Source organism: Hyaena hyaena, unplaced genomic scaffold (assembly GCF_003009895.1).
Source record: "Hyaena hyaena isolate Hyena2069 unplaced genomic scaffold, ASM300989v1 scaffold_63, whole genome shotgun sequence".
Lineage (NCBI taxonomy): Eukaryota > Metazoa > Chordata > Mammalia > Carnivora > Hyaenidae > Hyaena > Hyaena hyaena.
The window spans coordinates 410570-430660 of NW_024080695.1; the positions used below are offsets into that span (position 1 = coordinate 410570).

Here is a 20091-nt window from a genome sequence, read left to right on the forward strand (position 1 = left end):
AATTTCCACAAAGACCACCTAAAATATGTAGTTTTTAGACTAGATTACCATATTAAAAAAGTAATATATTCTGGAGCATGAATATTCTTGAATAAGGAATATTCCTTGAATATCTAGATCTTCCCTTTCCTCTATAAAGCTTACATAGTATATAACACAGGCCACATCTAAATCAAGTACTCAAGAAGCACCTGATGTCATGACTGATAAATAAGCTACTTCAAATTATTTTATCCCACTCAAAATAATTTCTAATGGTCCAAATAATACACTTGTAACCCAAGTGATACAATCTAGCATTTAAGTACTTTCACTCCAGAGAATAGATAAAATAGATTATACATACTTTGAGCAACCACTTCTATGGCATTTACAAGTTTCATTTAAAAATCAATCATAATGTGTCACACTGAAGTCAAAGCACTAAGATGTCTTGCAGAAATTCTAAGTCCCTAGGACCCAGATGCTGAAATGAATAATGGCCAATGGACATTCAACATTCTTAGTGGTATAAATACGAACAGTCAGAGTCTCAAAGTCTACAGCAGGGAATTACTGGGGGATATAATTTGCATATTTTACTTTATAGTCAAATATGAGAGGACTTGGCTATTCCATATTAAGGTCTACAATATAATAAAGTCTACAAACCCTTATTAGGGCTTAACAACGCTGATTCAAAGTTCTACAAGGTTTAAAATATTTAACAGTAGAAATTTTCTATTTCTAGAAAAAAAAGTAAGAGACTGAACTTTCTAGTAAGAAATAATTTGCACTACATAAAAATGCTTTTTCCCTGTAAGTAAAAAGTTATCAGAACTAGGTGCCACCAAGCAAATGTTCAAGTCATAGAAAGCACTGGTACTCTGAATAAACATAGTATATAAGGAAAAAAAACCAAACTGATATAATATTTGAATTAATTAAATGAAATGTCCCATTGGCCTCACATTTAAAATTTTAGCTATAATTTTATTTATTAGCTATAATTTCCTCCTAATATATAAAACATTAAAACACAGCATAGGTAGTGAAGATTCTATTTTTAATAGTTTTCAATCTTCCAGACCAACGGCATTAATCTTTGATTGGTTTTCTAAATTCTCCACAATATCTTTCAGATAGTCTTCATCTTTTAAAAAATACACATATAATTCTCTTTCCATTCGATGCAGTTTATTAGATGCCAAAATTTTTCTTTTTGTCTTCACATCAGCAAGAATATCAGTAAGAAGATGATTTAGCTTATTCAGTTGGGATTCAACATGGTGAAACTGCTCTGTTAACTCCTAAATGAAAAATAAAAATGCTTTTAATACAAAAGCTCTATTTGTAATAGCAATTATAAAAATTTTAAATGTGATTTACATGGAAAGAATCTAAATGATATAATTAATCCAACGATTTTGACAAAAAAACCTCAATTAAAAATCCACAGTAGGTTTAATATAAATTCTATGTTAGAATCAATTACAACTGGAGAGATAACTTGAAGAGATTCAGAGCAAACTGTTACTCCTAAAGTGTACTTGATATGTAAACTGTTATGCATACTCATACACTCAACAAATACTAAATGCCTACTACATGCCAAGCATTGTTTTAGAGACTACAGGTAAAAGAATGAACACCATCTCCTTCGTGAAGCTTACAACTGATCAAACCTTTTTTTAGCCTAATCTCAGTCTATGCTAGATAAAAAAGGAACTGACAAAGCCTTGAAGTGAAGCAATTACCAATAAAAAAGAATCACCTCAACAAAAATCTCCATTTTTCTTTTTTCACATTGTTACAGAAGACAGAATTACATGTAACATTCAACAATCCAGATATACCATGTAATTCTCCTGCTCAAGAACCTAGACATGCCAAAAACCCTTCACATTTAATACACCCAAATCCCTCACCTCCTAAAATTAAAAACTGTTTATTACAAGTTTCCATGGCTTTCTAATCAAGTATTCTACTTCTAGAAATTTCTAGCCAGTATCCCCAAAGAGAAAATCCACATCTCTGTCTCAATCTTCTGCACTTTCTCAAAATGGTCCATGAGCATGGTAATCACGTGGGCTGCTTGTGATATTTATTGTGATAAATACACACAAAAAAATTTAATGTGCTGTATTTATTGCGATAAATACAGAGTCCTACACCTCACTCTACACTACATTACTCAAAATCCAATAGGTTCCCTGGTGATTCTCATAAACAAGTTCAAGAATAATTGCTTAACATGCATCATAAATGCCAGTTCCAGAGAACAGTACTTCTGCAATTACATTTTAACAAAATCAAGTAATATCTATATTAAGTGGCCTTCCTTTGAGGAAACACTTGGTAAACTTCAATGAGAAACTACAATCTCACCTTTAATTTCAATACTCAAGATCTTAACAGTTGCTAAAATAATATTCCTACAACACTGAAAAATATCCACATTTATTAACAAAAATGCAAGTTAAAATTTGCATGGCATTTTTACATTTCACTGGGTTAAAGAAAAATATTAAATGATACCCAGTGAATTATAGTGAAATCATCATACTTCAGTGACTCTAGAATGCAATCTTTCACATTTTAAGATATTTGACATCTGTATCATTTTCTAATTCAGAACATCTTGTAACTACTATTAACCACTCATAAGAAATCCTCTATCAGCAACATTCAAAAAAAATTTCTTTTTTACTGTGGTAAGAATACTTAACATGAGATCTCCCCTGTTAACAGATTTTTAAGAGTACAATGCAGTATTGTTAAATTAGGCATAATATTGTACAGCATTATCTCCAAAACATATGTACTTACATAACTGAAATTTTTTAACTGCTGATTAACAACCCATTTTCCCCTCCCCAATCCCTGGTAATGACCGTTCTACTCCCTGCCTCCAAGAGTTTGACAGTTTTAGATATCATTTTAAGTGGAATCATACATTATTTGTCCTTGTGACTGGCTTATTTCACTTAGCATAATTTCCTCAAGGTTCATCCATGTTGTTAAATATTACAGGATTTCTTTTTGTTAAGGCTGAATAACATCTTGTATGTACATACCACATTCTCTTTCCATTTCTCCACAGACAGACATTTAAGTTGTTTCCATACCTGCCTATTATGAATAGTGCTACAATGACTGTATAAGTGCTAATACTTCTTCAGGATCCTGATTTCAATTCTTCTATTTAAACATTCAGAAGTGGAAGTACTGGATCATACGGATCATTAATTTTTTGAGGCATCTCCATAGTATTTTTCACAGCGGCTGCACCAGTTTGCACTCCTAGCAACAGTGTACAAGGGTTCCAATTTCTCAACGTTCCCCAACACTTTTTGGTTTTGCTTTTTTGATACTAGCCATTCTAAGAGGTGTAAGGTAATTGTTTGTTGTGGGTTTTTCTTTTTTTAATGTCTATTTTTGAGGGCGAGAAAGAGAGAGAGAGAGAACGAGGGGGGAGAGGCAAAGGGAGAGGGGGACAGAATCGGAAGCAGGCTCCAGGCTCTGAGCTGTAAGTATAGAGCCTGACATGGGGCTAGAACCCATAAACCGTAAGATCGTGACCTGAGCCGAAGTTGGACGTTTAACTGACTGAGCCACCCAGGCGTCCCTCTCCCCTCCTGTTCAATGTGATTTTGATTTGCATTTCCCTGATGATGAGTGAAACTGAGCATTATCCATAAACCTGTTGACCCTTTCTTTGCATATCTTTGGAGAAATCTCTACTTAAGTTTTTAGCCCATTTTTTATTGGGGTATTAAGGAATTTTTTTCCTTTTTTGCTATCATCAACATTTTTTTTTTTTAATATTTTTATTTATTTCTAGGAGAGAGAGACAGAGAGACAGCGTGAGCAGGGGAGGGTCAGAGAGAGAGGGAGATACAGACTCTGAAATAGGCTCCAGGCTCTAAGCTGGCAGTCAGCACAGAGCCCGAAGCAGGGCTAGAACCCACAAACCACGAGATCATGACCTAAGAGAAAGTCGGACGCTTAACCGACTAAGCCACGCAGGCGCCCCACTATCATCAACATTTTTAATGTATAGTGTAGAAAAATAAAGAAACAACTTTGAGTCAAAAAATAACATAGAAGAAGCGCTCAGTTGGTTAAGCATCTGACTTTGGGTAAGGTCATGATCTCACAGCTCATGAGTTTGAGCCCCACATTGGTCTCTGTGCTGACAGCTCAGAGCCTGGAGCCTGCTTGGGATTCCTTTGCTCCCTTTCTCTCTGCTCTCTCTCTCTCTCTGATGAACTGAAAAAAAAAATAGTATCACAGAAGAATTGCATGTTAAGTGTAAGGCTTTGAAATACCCTAGCTATTTTAATTGGCTTATTTTATTCCTTGTAATGTGCATATTCAAGAGTAATATCATATTTAAAAAACTTAAAAAAAAAAAGTGGTATGATAAAAATCTATGTCTACCTGCACCTAAAAGATATCTTCTAGGAAGTATTCAATAAAAATTCAAAATAAAAAAGTATTGTGTCAGTTTAATGTAAAGTTTTTCTTTTTTTTTCTTATTTTATTGTTTTAAATTTTTTTTTAACGTTTTATTTATTTCTAGGAGAGAGAGAGAGAGAGAGACAGCGTGAGCAGGGGAGGGTCAGAGAGAGAGGGAGTCAAAGACTGAAACAGGCTCCAGGCTCTGAGCTGGCAGTCAGCACAGAGCCGGACGCGGGGCTCGAACCCACGAACCGCGAGATCATGACCTAAGCGAAAGTCGGACGCTTAACCGACTAAGCCACCCAGGCGCCCCAGTTTTTCTTTTTTTTAGCAATTCATAAAATGATGGTGTACCATATGGTCAATAGTGTCTAGCAGACATTTAAATAGTGCTGGTGGCATGAAAAACAGGTGCGACTCCTCGGAAAAGCAATATGGCAACATCAAAGGCTCCCTCCCCACCGCCGTGCCCAAAAATGTGTACACCCAAGAAAGCCAATAATCCTACTTTCAAGAATTCACCCAAATGAAAGTATCCGACAACAAAAAAACTATATACACCAGGTATACATGATGTCATTCAAGAGCAAAGAAAAGAAAAAAACTGAATACTATAAAAAAAAAAAATCCAACAATAGTGGACTGATTGCAGAAATTACTGTAACACTAAAAATTAAGAAAATTATTCAGAGTGAAAATGTGTATTTCATAATGCTAAGTAAAATGGAATAAAAAGATTTGTAAAGAAAAGTGAAAAGCATATATTTTGCAAACACTAACTAACCAAAAGAAAGATGGCATAGGAAGATTAGTATCAGACAAAAAAATGTTAAGGCAGAAAGCATAGTAAGAATAGAGAAGGGGATTATGTAATACTAAATGGTTCAATTCATTGCAATTCAAATCCACCATAATAACAATTCACTACAATTTTAAACCTGGCTATACAGTTGACCCTTTAACACTGCAGGAGGGCGGTTAGGGCACGGACTCCCCTATGCAGTCAAAAATTCGCATATAAATTTGGATTCCCCCAAAACTTAACTACTGAGAGTCTACTGTTGACATATAGTTGATTAACATCTATTTTATATGTTACATGTATTATATACTATAATCTTATGATTCGGTAACCTAGAAAAAAGAAAATATTAAGAAAATAAAGAAAAAATACATTTACAGTACTGTACTGTATTTATTTATCGAAGAAAATTTGCATATAAGTAGACCCAAGCAGTTCAAACCCATGTTGGTCAAGGGTCAACTCTAACTTATAAAATAGACTTGAATATAAAGAAAACACTGACAGAACAACAACAAATTTTCTTTAAAAAAAAAATTTTTTTTAATAGTTCATTTATTTTTGAGACAGAGAGAAACAGAGCATGAGCAAGGGTGGGGCAGAGAGAGAGGGAGACACAAGAATCTGAAGCAGGCTCCAGGCTCTGAGCTGTCAGCACAGAGCCCAATGCGGGGCTTGAACCCACTAACCGCGAGATCATGACCTGAGCCGAAGCCGGATGCTCAACCGACTGAGCCACCCAGGCGTCCCTACAACAAATTTTCAAATCTACCATCATAGGAGGTTTTTTACTAAATTAATACAACTAAAAGACAAAATTAGTAATAGATTTTTAAAAAATTAATCATAGTTATCACTTCACACATATTAGGATAGCTATTATGTATATATATATTTCAATTTTTTTTAATGTTTATTTATTTTGCGGGAGGACACAGTGCGAGTAGGGGAGGGGCAGAGAGAGGAGACAGAACCCCAGGCAGGCTCCACATTGTCTGCACAGAGCCTTATGTGGGGCTCAAACTCACGCCAACTGTCAGATCATGACCTGAACTGAGATCAAGAGTTGGACGCTCAACCGACTGAGCCACCCAGGCACCCCTACATATTTTTTAAAAAAGGAAAATAAAAAGTGTAGGCGAGGATATGGAGAAACAGGAACACTGCACACTGCTGGTGAGAATATAAAATGGTACAATCACTAAATCAACAAGGAAACAATGGCTTTGAATGACACACTGGACAGGATCCAGATGGACTTAACAGATATATTCAGAACATTTCATCCTAGAGCAGAGGAATACACATTCTTCTCCAGTGCATACAGAATGTTCTCCAGAACAGATCACATACTGGAAAACAAATCAGCCCTCAACAAATACAAAAAGATCGAGATCGTACTGTGCATATTTTCAGACCACAATGTTATGAAACTCAAAATCAACCACAAGAAAAAATGTGGAAAGATAACAAATACTTGGAAACTGAGACCATCCTACTAAAGAATGAATGGGCTAAGCGAAAAGTTAAAGAGCAAATTAAAAAGTACATGGAGCCAATGAAAATGACAACACTACAGCATAAAACCTTTGGGACACAGCAAAGGTGGTCATAAGAGGAAAGTATATAGCAATCCAGGCCTTCCTAAAGAAGGAATAAAAGTTTCAGATATACACCCTAACCTTACACCTTAAACATCTGGAAAAAGAAAAGCAAATAAAACCCAAACTAGCAGAAGACAGGAAATAATAAAGATTAGAGCACAACTCAATGCTATCAAAGTAAAAAAAACTGATCAATGAAACCAGAAGCTGATTCTCTGAAAGAATTAACAAAATTGATAAACCCCTAACCAATTTGATCAAAAAGAAAAAGGACCCAAAAAATAAAGTCCAGAACGAAAGAGGAGAGATCACAACCAACACAGCAGAAATACAAACAATAATAAAAGAATATTATAAGCAATTATACACTAATAAAATGGGCAATCTGGAAGAAATGGACAAATTCCTAGAAACGTAAACTACTAAAACTGAAGCAGGAAGAAATAGAAAATTTGAATGGACCCATAACCAGTAAAGAAATCAAATTAGTGGGGCGCCTGGGTGGCTTAGTCGGTTGGGCGTCCGACTTTCGCTTAGGTCATGATCTCGCGGTTCGTGGGTTCGAGCCCCGCGTCGGGCTCTGTGCTGACTGCCAGCTCAGAGCCTAGAACCTGTTTCAGAGTCTGTGACTCACTCTCTCTCTGACCCTCCCCTGCTCATGCTCTCTCTCTCTCCTAGAAATAAATAAAACATTAAAAAAAAAAAATCAAATTAGTAATCAAAAATCTCCCAAAAACAAGGGTCCAGGGCCAGATGGCTTTGCAGAGGAATTCTACCAAACATTTAAAGAATTAACACCTATTCTCTTGAAGCTGTTCCAAAAAATAGAAATGGAAGGAAAACTTCCAAACTCTTTCTATGAAGCCAGCATTGCCTTGACTCCAAAACCAGACAAAGACTCTACTAAAAAGTAAACTACAGACCAATTTCTCTGATGAACATGGATGCAAAAATCCTCAACAATATACTAGCCAACCAGATCCAGCAATATGTTACAAAAATTATTCAACACGATCAAGTGGGATTTATACCTGAGATACAGGGGCTGGTTCAAAATCTGCAAAACAATCAACGTGATATATCACATCAATAAAAGAAAGGACAAGAACCACATGATCCTCTCAATAGATGCAGAGAAAGCATTTGACAAAATACAGCATCCTTTCTTGATAAAAACCCCCAAGAAAGTAGGGATAAAAGTCTCAAACCTCAAGACCATATATGAAAGACCCACCGCTAGTATCATCCTCAATGGGGAAAAACAGAGTTTTCCCCTAAGGTCAGGACAAGACAGAGATGTTCACTCTACCCACTGTTATTCAACATAGTATTGGATGTCGTAGCCTCAAGAATCAGACAACACAAAGGAATAAAATGCATCCAAATCGGCCAGGCGGAGGTCAAACTTTCACTCTTCACAGATGACACAATATTCTATGGAAAACCCAAAAGATTCCACCAAAAAACTGCCAGAACTGATCTATGAATTCAGCAAAGTCACAGGATATGAAATCAATGCACAGAAATTGGTTGCATTCCTATATACCAATAATGAAGCAACAAAGGGAGAAATCAAGGAATAGATCCCATACAAATTTGCATCAAAACCCATAAAATACCTAGGAATAAATCCAATCAAAGAGGTGAAAAATCTATACACTGAAAACTATAGAAAGCTTATGAAACAAATTGAAGACGACACACACACAAAAAAAGTGGAAAAATATTCCATGCTCCTGGATAGGAAGAACAAATATTGTTAAAATGTCAATACTACCCAAAGCAATCTCTGTATTAAATGCAATCCCTATCAAAATAACATCAGCATTCTTCACAGAGCTAGAACAATCCTAAAATTTGTATGGAACCAGAAAAGACCCCAAATAGCCAAAGCAATCTTGAAAAAGAAAACCAAAGCTGGAGGCATCACAATTCCGGACTTCAAGCTCCATTACAAAGCTGTAATCATCAAGACAGGTGGTACTGGCACAAAAACAGACACTCAGATCAATGGAACGGAATAAAGAACCCAGAAATGGACCTACAAACGTATGGCCAATCTTTGTCAAGGCAGGAAAGAATATCCAATGGAATTGACAGTCTCTTCAGCAAATGGTGCTGGGAAAAATGGACAGTGACATGAAGAAAAATGAACATGGACCACTTTCTTACACCACACACAAAAATAAACTCAAAATGGATAAAAAACCTAAACATAAGATAGGAAGCCATCAAAATCCTTGAGGAACAAGCAAGCAAACACCTCTTTGATCTTGGTCACAGCAACTTATTATTGAACACGTCTCCAGAGGCAAGGGAAAGAAAAGCAAAAATGAACTATTGGGACCTCATCAAAATAAAAAGCTTCTACACAGGGAAGAAAACAATCAGCAAAACTAAAAGGCAACTGAACAGGAGTAGATTTTTGCAAATGACATATCAGACAAAAGGTTAGTATCCAAAATCTATAAAGAACTTATCAAACTCAACACCCAAAAAACAAATAATCCAGTGAAGAAATGGGCAAAAGACATGAATAGACACTTTTCCAAGGAAGACATGCAGACACATAACAGACACACAATAAGATGCTCAACATCACTCATCATCAAGGAAATACTAATCAGAACCACAATGAGATACCATCTCACACCTGTCAGAATGGCTGACATTAACAACTCAGGCAACAACAGATGTTGGTGAGGATGTGACGAAAGAGCATCTCTTTTGCACTGCTGGTGGGAGTGCAAACTGGTGCAGCCACTCTGGAAAACAGTATGGAGGGTTCCTCAAAAAACTGAAAATAGAACTACCCTACGACCTGGCAATTGCACTACTAAATATTTATCCAAGGGATACAGGTGTGCTGTTTCGAAGGGGCACATGCACCCCAATGTTTATAGCAGCACTATCAACAATAGCCAAAGCATGGAAAGAGACCAACAGTCCATCGACAGATGAAGGGACAAAGAAAATGTGGCATGCATGTACAATGGGGTATTACTCAGTGATCAAAAAGAATGAAATCTTCCCATTTGCAACTACATGGATGGAACTAGAGTGTATTATGCTAAGCGAAACTAGTCAGTCAGAGAAAGACAAATATCATATGACTTCACTCATATGAGGAATTTAAGATACAAAACAGATGAATGTAAGGGAAGGGAAGCAAAAGTAATATAAAAACAGGGAAGGAGACAAAACCTAAGAGATTCTTAAATACAGAGAACAGAGAGTTGCTGGAGGGGCTGTGGGAGGGGGGATGGGCTAAATGGTTAAGGGGCATTAAGGAATCTACTCCTGAAATCACTGTTGTAGTATATGCTAACTTGGATGTAAATTAAAAAAATAAACAGGGGCGCCTGGGTGGCTAAGTCGGTTAAGCATCCGACTTCGGCTTAGGTCACGATCTCACGGTTCGTGAGTCTGAGCCCCGCATTGGGCTCTGTGCTGACAGCTAGCTCAGGGCCTGGAACCTGCTTCAGATTCTGTATCTCCCTCTCTCTCTGACCCTCCCCTGCTCATGCTGTCTCTCTCAGAAAGAAATAAAACATTAAATAAATAAATAAATTTTAAAAATGGTACAGTCACTATGCAAAAATTAGGCAGTTACTCACAAAGTTAAACACGGAATTGCTATATGATCCTGCAATCCACTTCCTAGGTATACACCCCCAAAAAAACAAAAACAGGGACTCAGATACCTGTACACCAATGTTCACAGCAGCATAACTCAAGACAGCCAAAGGGTGGAAGCAACCCAAGTGACCATCAACAAACAGATAAACAAAATGTACTATATACACACAGTGGGGATATTACTCAGCCCTAAAAGGAATAAAATTCTAACACATGCTACAATATGGATAAAACTTAATCATACAAATGTATGATTTCACTTATAGTAGGTAACAAGAGTGGGCAAATTCATTGAGACAGAAAGGGGAATAGAAGGTACCACCGGCTGAGGAGGAAGGAGTGAAAGTTATTGTTTAATGGGTACAGAGTCTTTATTTGGGATGATGAAAAAGTTCTGGAAATGCAGAGTATTCATCATTGTACAACATGTGAATATATTTTTGTACGTAATGTCGCTTAATTGTACACTTACAAATAATTAAGTGTAGAGATTAAGAGAAGTTACAAATCAGCGCTATGTGAGAAAAAGGATGTGAATCAACAGCATCTCTCTCAACTGCTGGTGTAATATGGTACAGCCATTCTGGAAAACAATTTGATGTACCCTGAAAACTGAACCTGTGATACAGCAACTCCACTGCTGAGTGTGCGCATGTGTGCAGACGTGCACAGCTGTGAGACATACAACCAGACTATCCATAACAGTATAATCTACAGTAACAAAAACTGGAAATAACTGAAACGTCTGTCAACATAACAGATAATTAAACTGTGGAATTTTATATAATGGAATACTAACTATATAAAAGAAAACTACAAATGAGCTAGAACTTTACATATGTCAACATGGAAGAATATCAAAATCTTAATATTAATCAACAAGCAAGTTTCTAAAGAATATACACAATCCAGTAACACCCCGTACGTAAAGTTCAAAAACATACAAAACTAAACAATATACAGTCTAGGATTATCTATGTATAAGAGAAATACAAATAAAATCAAGCTTAGTAGTTCTCCTTGCTGAAGGAAGGAAAATGCGATTTGGAGAAGCATGCCATCCCAGAAAACTTCAAATATAATATAATAATTCTCTATTTGCTAAGACAGGTAAAATAATAACAGGGATAATTTTATTTTTCTTTAAATTCTTAGTATAAATATTACATATCCTTTTATGGCTAAAATATTTTGTAAGTTTTTAAAATTCTGTTTACACTGGTCAAAACCATCTGAAAAATACTTATATGTGAACAAAAATTAGAATATAAAAAAATAAGTACCCACCTGGTCACTAAGCAAAAGCTGATTTCCTCCTTGGTACAGAGTATCACAAAGCTTGTCTACATCATTATTCAGTTTGGACAGAAAGAAAGAATGTTCTTGAGTAGAAACTGACAACTGATCTTGTACTAAAGAAACATCCTGTTTTAATTTCTCAGCCACCTCCTCCAGGTTTCCATGGGTTATAAACAATTCTTTTTTCTTATTCTCTCCTTCTAAAAGTTGATAAAGCCTAAAATGTAAAAATAAAAATTATAAGAAAAAATTCTCAATCAGTACAGTCTTCAAAATTATAATCCACTACACTGGGCATCTTTGGGGATAAATAACAACATAAAAAATTAACCTGGAAAAAAATTAACCTACCTGCTGCTAAACCAAGCAACCAAAAACATTCCAGCTAAAATACCATCTTATTACAGAAATACATATTGTAATTACTACATCTGATTCCCATTTTCTCATCTCCCAAGTTTTAAATATAAAATACTTTTTAACTGTCATTAGCTTACTTCAAACAAAGCATGTTTCAGAGACACCTCCCAAGACAACATCTCTTCCACAGAATATAACTGATGTAGTGGAAATAACAAGGAACTTGAAACAGAAGACCTAGGTCTACGTTCTGGCTATCTTTTTCAGACCCAGGTCAAGTCAACCTCTGAGACTTAACTTTCACATCACGTATCTATTTTTATAGGATTGTGGTGGGTTTAAAAGAAAAATTAAGAATACAAAATGTAAAAAATAGTGAATAAAGAGTTATAGAAATAGTAAACTTGCTACTCCAGTCTTACATATATTTAATTGTCAAATTAAATTCCTAATGGATCATGAGGCCATTTAACACTTCAAACATTAACAGAAGAAAAATCCTTTGGAACAGATGGAAAAATGTGAGGCAGCATTTTCTACACATTTCTGACAAAAAGGGTTTGTTCTTTTTCTTCTAATTCAAAAACACAGATTTTTATAATTATTTTATTATTTTAACAAGTTGCAATAGACTTCATAAAACTGGTTCAAGTCCAAGGCTGCCAATTTTTTCTTGTGGGATATGACTACACAATTTCAAGGGGGAAGCATTCTTAGCTCATGTCAATGCCACCCTCTGAAATTGTGCAATGGGGCAGCCCCTTCCATGCCCCTCAACTCATTAATAAGAAAACAAAAAGATTAGATAATTTTCCTCTAGTCCTAGAGAAAAATGAGGAATAGGAGGCAGAGTTTTGAGGCCTTTGACCACTTTAGCCCTCCAATTTTAGTATCCCTATACCATCAACTGCTTAGATATCCAGAAGAGGTTCGAAGCTAGCATTCCTTCTGACTCACCTGACTAGGCACAGAAATAAAGTCAGTCTTCTCTTTCTACTGACATCTCCAAATGCAATCAATTCTCTACTCAGCAATACCTACTACACCCTAAGCTGTACTCAAACTCCCTGTAAACTCTTGCTCCAATCTCAAATAAGACATCTAAACAATGGTGCATAAGACCTTGTATACTTTCACTACTCCAGCCCACCCAGCCCAGCACTAACACGGCTGCTTCCAGATCGAACAAGAATGGAAAAGGGAGCAAAGTTTTCAAAAGGAAGAGTCACATACAAGAGAAATGAAAGAAGAGAACAGAGGGCCAAAATCAGAGTGAAAAAATATTTTAAATTTCCGCAATCTTAGTTATAACTCTTTATGGTATTTTACAAAAACAAAAAGAATTACTGAAGAAACACAGAAGCATACCTATGAGTAGAATAGTCCTTGGTATCAATGGTATTCCTTGGATTTATCTGCTGAGATACTGACGGGTCTGTCAGCGTTTCTAATCGCTGGCGGAGCATCACATTGCTCTGACTAAGTTCTTGAACCAAATTTTCAAGTTGACGATATATATCCCAATGCTTTCTCAATTCAATTTCATATGATAACTGCAGAAGTTCAAACGATGCCTTTTGCTTTATCAACTGATTTAAAACTAACTCTTGTCTTGCTGTATAATAGTCTTGTTTAGCAATCTGTAGATCAAAATCTCCCTTTACAACTGGCATATTCAATAAATGGGCATTCTCTTTTACCACAGCAGGCAAACTTTTATCTTTTATATGAGTGATTTGTTCTTCAAGTTTCAGAATCTCACTGTTCAAGCTAGAAATTTTAGCATCCAAATTATCTTTGCCAAGAGCCTACACAGAGAAAGCAATTGCATTTAAAGTAGTCAGTATGATGTTGAAATAATTTAAAAAGTTTTTTTACTTTCAGTTTTAGGTTATCAAATAACACGCTAATAAAAACTAATTTCATATTAACAAAAGCCAAAATCACAGTTTAAAAAAAGGATAGCGTGGACTAAGCCAAAGGTAAATTACTAAATCTTAATGCTATTAATACCACGTAGGTACAGTAAGAGCTACCAAAAGAAAGTTCTTTTCATGCCTCTCTTAACAAAAATCAGTAATTAATTAGCACACTACTCACTGAATGCAAATGTACCCTATTTTTTCTTAAAACTACAATAATCCCAGTAGCTACTGTCCTAGTCAGATGATTTTAACCCTTGTAAAGAGTGACAAAACTCCGTATGTTATTCTGAAGTTTATGGCAGTTATAGGAATTAACTTGGTGCTGGTATTCAGTTTTAGTCCTATTTTCACTCAATTATCTAGTGGTTACAGTACCCAGAAAGCAAGCTTTCCAAGCGTACAGATGGACTATGTGCACTACATCTGTACATTCTCAATAAAAAAGTCAGGGTGTCAGTCCACTGACCTGGATCCCTGACTTCATTAAGCATCAAACAAGAAGCGGACAAGGCAGAAGACCCATACATAAAAAGAAAAAGGAATTTCAGTGTTCTCTGAATCTGAAGCTATAGAAATTTCAAAGTCAGAAAAAGTACTTTTGTTTAAAATTAGCTAATGTGGGGCGCCTGGGTGGCTTAGTCGGTTAAGTGTCCGACTTTCGCTTGGGTCATGATCTTGTGGTTCGTGTGTTCAAGCCCCGCGTCGGGCTCTGTGCTGACTGCCAGCTCAGAGCCTGGAGCCTGTTTCAGACCTCTCTCTCTGACCCTCCCCTGCTCACACTGTCTCTCTCTCTCTCTCTCCTAGAAATAAATAAAAAACATTAAAAATAAATAAATAAATAAAATTAGCTAATGTGATTGGATTAGAATTACTGTTTCTGCCTTCTAGTAATATGAAGATCTATTCGTATAAAACACTGACACATCTGGGTGCCTGGGTGGCTCAGGCGGTTAAGTGTTTGACTTTGGCTTAGGTCATCATCTCACGACTCTTGAGTTCAAGCCCTGTGTTCAGTTGTCTGCTGTCAGCACAGAGCCTGCTTTAGATCCTCTGTTCCCCTCTCTCTCTGTCCCTCCCCTGGTCACATTCGCTCTCAAAAATAAACAAACATTATTTTAAAAAAAAAAAAAAAGGAAAAGAAACAATGACCCGTCAAAACTAAGCATGAACAGAAAATAAGAAACTGTATGTATTATATCCCCTTTCTAAAGTACTTCAGTATTAACATACCCTCCATTACTAACAATAATTATAATATGAAGTTAGTCTCATTTCTCATGTTTACCTTGCTAGTGCGGCTATGAAGATTCTCCTCTGCCCATTGTATACTTGACTTCATGCTCAAATTACTTGCTTTCAAGTGAATTAACTCATGTTGAACACAAATGTATGCTAGCTGCAGCCTAGCCATCTCTAGCCGTCTCTCCTCAAGAAGTTCTTGATTATCACAAATAGATGGCGCTTGTAAATCTAAAAGCTGAAAATTTTCTTCATTTGAACTTTCAACTACTTCATGTATACCCTGAAAGAACTGTTTTTTGGTATATGAAGTTAACGCTGCTGTGCTTTGCTCTTCTTGGCTTAGATATTTTTCCAAGGAAAACTGAGATAAAAACACCAGTGGATTTGTCCCTTGATCCAAATCAGAATGTCTGAAAAACATCATCAGTTTAGCAACTCCATCAGTAAGAGCTTGAAGTTCATTATTTATCTTCGCGTTCATAGCATTTAGAATTCCTTGACTCTGCTTCAGCCTTTTAGTGGCTGCTTCTTCTTTAGCACTTAACCTCAGAGATTTGTGGCTTGTTACTGAAGCCATCAACTGGCATTTATTACGTCGCTGAATTTTTAGGGTCTTTAATTTCTGCAGAGTTTGAACCTCAGCTTCCAATTTCTCTAGCTCTTTGTCATCCAGGGTAGAGGTTTTCAAATCAGAAGTTTTACAGGTTTTAAGAACTTCATCCAGAGCTGCTCCTTCTAGGATGGGTTTGCCTGATTTTTGAAGAATGCTAAAAGCTTCCAATTCTTCTTCAGACAATACATTCTGTTCATTCACATTCCCACAAAACCACTTCAGAAATGATTCATCTTCAAGAGTCTCAAACAACCAGTCAAAATCTTCCCCATTAAGAGTATCAGCTTTGGGATAATCAATTTTTTTTAGTGTTTCCACAAACTCTTTTCCACAGCTCATGGTTTAACTGTGCAATTTTTTGGTAACCGATATCGGTTTATGGTGTGGATATTTAGAAAATAAACCCAAATAACAAACTAAATTTATGTTAAGTTCATAGAGAAGGAAAAAATATTTTTAGAATCTATGACTTCTCCTGGGGAGGAAAAAACAAGCATTAGACCACAAGTAAGACAACTAATAAAACAACTGTATCTGTAAAAGGACAATGTAAATAAATATCACAGAATATCCGGGAAGCATCTAACCTGACGTAGATGCAGCTGAAATGTTTGATAGAGATAAAGCAAAACAAAATAATCAGAGTATTACTTAGAACACTGCAAAAATAATGAAAACCTAATTACCAAGAAAATCCTATTTTTTCCAAAGATAAAGTGGTTTAAAACACATCGTGTATCTAAACAAATCCAAGCCAGCCTGTGGCTAAGCAGTCTCTTTTCCCTGCCCTTCCTAAGTAAGCAAATAGAAATAAATACGGTAATGTCCTTGACGAACAGTTAAGAATACTTACCTCGATGATTCCACTAGCAATCGCCAATCACACAAGAACCAACGTCCAGTCACGATGAACCTAGTGCAGAGAAAACCAGGCTTAAGATTTAAGGACCACTCTCAAACTGACCTTAAAAGTTCTCACCAAAAAAAAAAGTAACTTTGTAGGATGATGGGTGGTAAACGGACTGAACGCGGCAACCATTTCGCAGTGTACAGAAAGGTCAAGGCATCACGGTGCACACCTAAAAACTACAATAACTAATAAACTAATTAGACTTAAAAAAAAAAAACCTACAGCAAAACACCCAGTAAACCCCCCAAACTAAGTGCCCTCAACTTTAGATCAGAAGCACCAAAGAACGAGGCGGACACGAAGTAAAAATACTTCCGGCATTTCCTACTTCGCCACAAACGCACCGCTGAATCACCGCACGGACTCCACGAAGAGAATTTCGGGAACGGAGACGAGCCACGCAGATTAAGAATATGCGTAACACGTTCGAAAAAGCCTCTGCTTTTGTTTTCTGTGTAATTCAGTTACGACACGGATGCACGTCAATAAAACACACCACAAAAGCCACCGAACTGGCGTGAAAGGCAAACTGCACAAACCCCAGACTCGCGCGAGTGGCCAGCGGAGCCCCGCAGCGACCTGGAGCGTCCCAACAGTCGCGCACCTGCCAGAGGCCCCGCCCCGCCGGAGACCACGCCCCCGCCCGAGCCCCGCCCCCTCCCCGCCCGAGGCTCCCCGCCCGAGGCCCCCCGCCCTCGCTCTCCCGCCAAAGGCCCCGCCACGCAGCTCCGCCCCCGCCCCGAACGCCCCCTCACTCACTCTCCCACCCGCGCCGCGCTCCCCCCATGCTCACCTCCCGCGCCCACTCGCGCTCCCCGCCCTCGCCCCTCGGCCCCTGCCCCCTACCCCGCGCCCTGCGGATACGTCGCGCCGACGGCTACTCGCGCGCCTGAAGAGAATTCCTCGGGGTGCCTGTAAAGAAAAGACAGCTGTGGGATCGGCGCCGCTCCCACAGCCTCACGCCCCGAAACACCCAGAACGGCGAGGCCGGAGCCATTCACCTCCGGAAGCTCCGTTCGCGCCCCTCGGAAGGCTGCCGCCGCGCTCCGCGCCCGCACTGCCTCACGGGAGTTCTGCCACGGCGCGCGCGCGCTCAGAGCCGAAGCAGGACCCGGGGCGTGACTGTCTGCGCAGGCGTGGCGTCGGAAGAGGCGGGCTTGCGGGGGAGGGACTTCGCGGCAGAGCTGAGCCGGGTGCTGGCCCGCCCCCACGGTGTGACGTATCCGGTAGGGAGCGAGCTGATTGGCTCCCTGCTGCGGGGCGGGGCCGGGACCGGGGGCGGGTGGATGGGGTTGGAGGGTTCTTGGGTGCGCGCCGTCCGGGTCTCCGCGCCCGGCTTCCTGCGGCGGTGCGTTTTCGTCGCGGCGGGCTCCATGGCTGAGGCGGGCTCTCGGGTCTGTCCCGCTAGACCCCAGCTGCCCGTCGTCTATAGGGGCGTTTTCCCGGAAAGCCTGGTAGCGGGCCGGGGGCCAGTGCGGCGCCAGGCGGGGCTTCGGGGCGCGCGCCGCCTGCAGACGTCGGGGGAGTGGGGGGAGCAGCGTCCTTAGGCTCCGCCGTCCTTACTCGCTTTACCGGCTTTTGCGTTGAGTGTTGTTTTGCGAAGCGCGCATTCGCCAGCCCCCCCCCCCCCCGACCGCCAGGCAGAAGCCGACTTCCTCCACCATCCCGTTTTCAAAACAGATCTTTTAGAAAGTTGAAAATACCTGAACGTGGAGTGGATGTGTGTCCAAGACGTAACTAAGTCTAGACGGAACACCTTCCAGGGAGGGCGCGACACGGGACGTGGGTCGTCTCCGAGCGACCGACGCCGAACGCTGCCGAGTCCGCGCGCGCGGGCCGACGCGGGTCCGCCCGTCGGGGTCGGGCCGCGCGCCTCCCGCAGCCGCGCGCCCTCCCCCCCGACGTCAGGTGACCCGCAGGCGGCCGTCGGGGACGTCCTCGTGACATTGGAAGGGCAGAAGTCTCTCTGGAGAAGTTTTACTATTTTTAAGGGGAGAAAAAAGAATGGTCTAAGAGCTCATGAATTACTCTGGAGTTGAGGATACTTCCTTTTTTTTTTGTTTTCAAAAAACAATTTTTTAATGTTTATTTTTGAGAGAGACGGCATGAGGGGGAGGGGCAGAGTTGAAGATACTTCTCATTAACCTTTCATCCGTTTTATTTTTTAATGTTCCTCTTCTAAAAGACAAGTCTAAAATGACCTGAAAAGCAGGTATGCCGGGGGGGGGGGCGGTCACAGGTCGGTATCCCGCCTGAAACAAGGTGAGGCTGGACTAGGGAGCAGGTAGTGGAGCTGGGGAGCGGAGGACAGGGCGAGACCCTGGCCACCCACCCTGGCGGCGGGGACGGGGGGCGGGGACAGGAGCGAGAGGCTTGGAGGGAGGAAGTGGAGGCTCTGCAGACAGGGCCGTCTGGGCGTTTTGCTGAGGAGGCAGAGATGGAGGGAGGGAGAGGAGCAGAAAGGACACGAGATGAGGGGGTGGGGCGGTAGGGGAGGTGGGGGGAGGGTTTGGGTTTGTTTTGTTTCCAACATGAGAGGAACTTGGGATGTTTATAGGCTGTGAGGAGGAACTCAGAGGAGAAAGAGGAGAAGAAAGAAAAGGGGACTGCTTTTTTAAAAAAGTTTTTTGTTTAATTCTTGAGAGAGAGAGAGAGGGAGCACGAGCGGGGGAGGGGCAGAGAGAGGGAGACAGAACCCGAAGCAGCTCCAGGCTCCCAGCTGTTGGCACAGAGCCCGCCGATATGGGGCTCGACACCACACACCATGAGCTGAAGGCGGACTCTCAACGACTCAGCAGCCCAGACACCCTAAGGGACCGCTTTTTTGAAAGATCGCCCAAGGAGCAGGACGGTGAGGGACGGAGATGAGGCCGAGGACGCGGTTTGGGAAGCCCATTTTTCCTCATGACTCTTGTCAATTGCTGGGCCCACAAGTTCTCCATAGGATTCTGAATTGCTGACCATAGTTATTTATTTGAAAGATGTTTGTGGGGCCCCAAAAAAGGCCGTAAAAATATAAAGTAGAAATCACAATGTTATTAGTGCCCAGAATACAAACCACACACACAACAGGTTTAATCATACACTCCGAAAGCTTTTAAAAACATGACTTATTAGGGTATTTCTGCATTTGAGGCTGCATTTGGGATTTAGGAAAGCAAGTGTGTTACACTCATTTCCAAGACAAAAGTTTCTTTCCTCCAATCAAACTCATCTGGGGTTTTATTTTTTTTTTAATTTTTTTAATTTTTATT

At 39.6% G+C, this 20091-nt stretch overlaps 2 protein-coding genes across 2 annotated transcripts in view; both read right to left on the reverse strand.

The window, feature by feature from the left end:
• The window catches only part of POLN (DNA polymerase nu), a 165542-nt gene extending 148702 nt beyond the window's left edge, over positions 1–16840 (reverse strand). The window contains exon 1 of the mRNA XM_039232153.1: positions 16781–16840. The gene's annotated coding sequence lies outside the window, so the exon portion shown is untranslated. The remainder of the gene's footprint in view (positions 1–16780) is intronic.
• On the reverse strand, positions 982–17871 carry HAUS3 (HAUS augmin like complex subunit 3). The gene is made up of 6 exons (XM_039232152.1): positions 17839–17871; positions 16781–16840; positions 15358–16402; positions 13516–13955; positions 11776–12004; positions 982–1289 (listed from the first exon to the last, which is right to left on the reverse strand). The coding sequence occupies exons 3-6, from the start codon at positions 16264–16266 to the stop codon at positions 1056–1058; spliced, it is 1812 nt and encodes a 603-aa protein (XP_039088083.1). The 5' UTR covers positions 16267–16402; positions 16781–16840; positions 17839–17871; the 3' UTR covers positions 982–1055.
• Positions 17872–20091: the final 2220 nt, after the last annotated feature.

Excerpts from the sequence above, each read along its gene's own strand:
- HAUS3 (XM_039232152.1), bottom strand. The coding sequence starts at position 16,266 with ATGAGCTGTGGAAAAGAGTTTGTGGAAACACTAAAAAAAATTGATTAT. Across the intron at positions 12,005-13,515 it reads AAGGACTATTCTACTCATAG|GCTTTATCAACTTTTAGAAG; the intron begins GTATGCTTCTGT and ends TTTACATTTTAG. Across the intron at positions 1,290-11,775 it reads AGCTTTTGCTTAGTGACCAG|GAGTTAACAGAGCAGTTTCA; the intron begins GTGGGTACTTAT and ends TTTTTCATTTAG.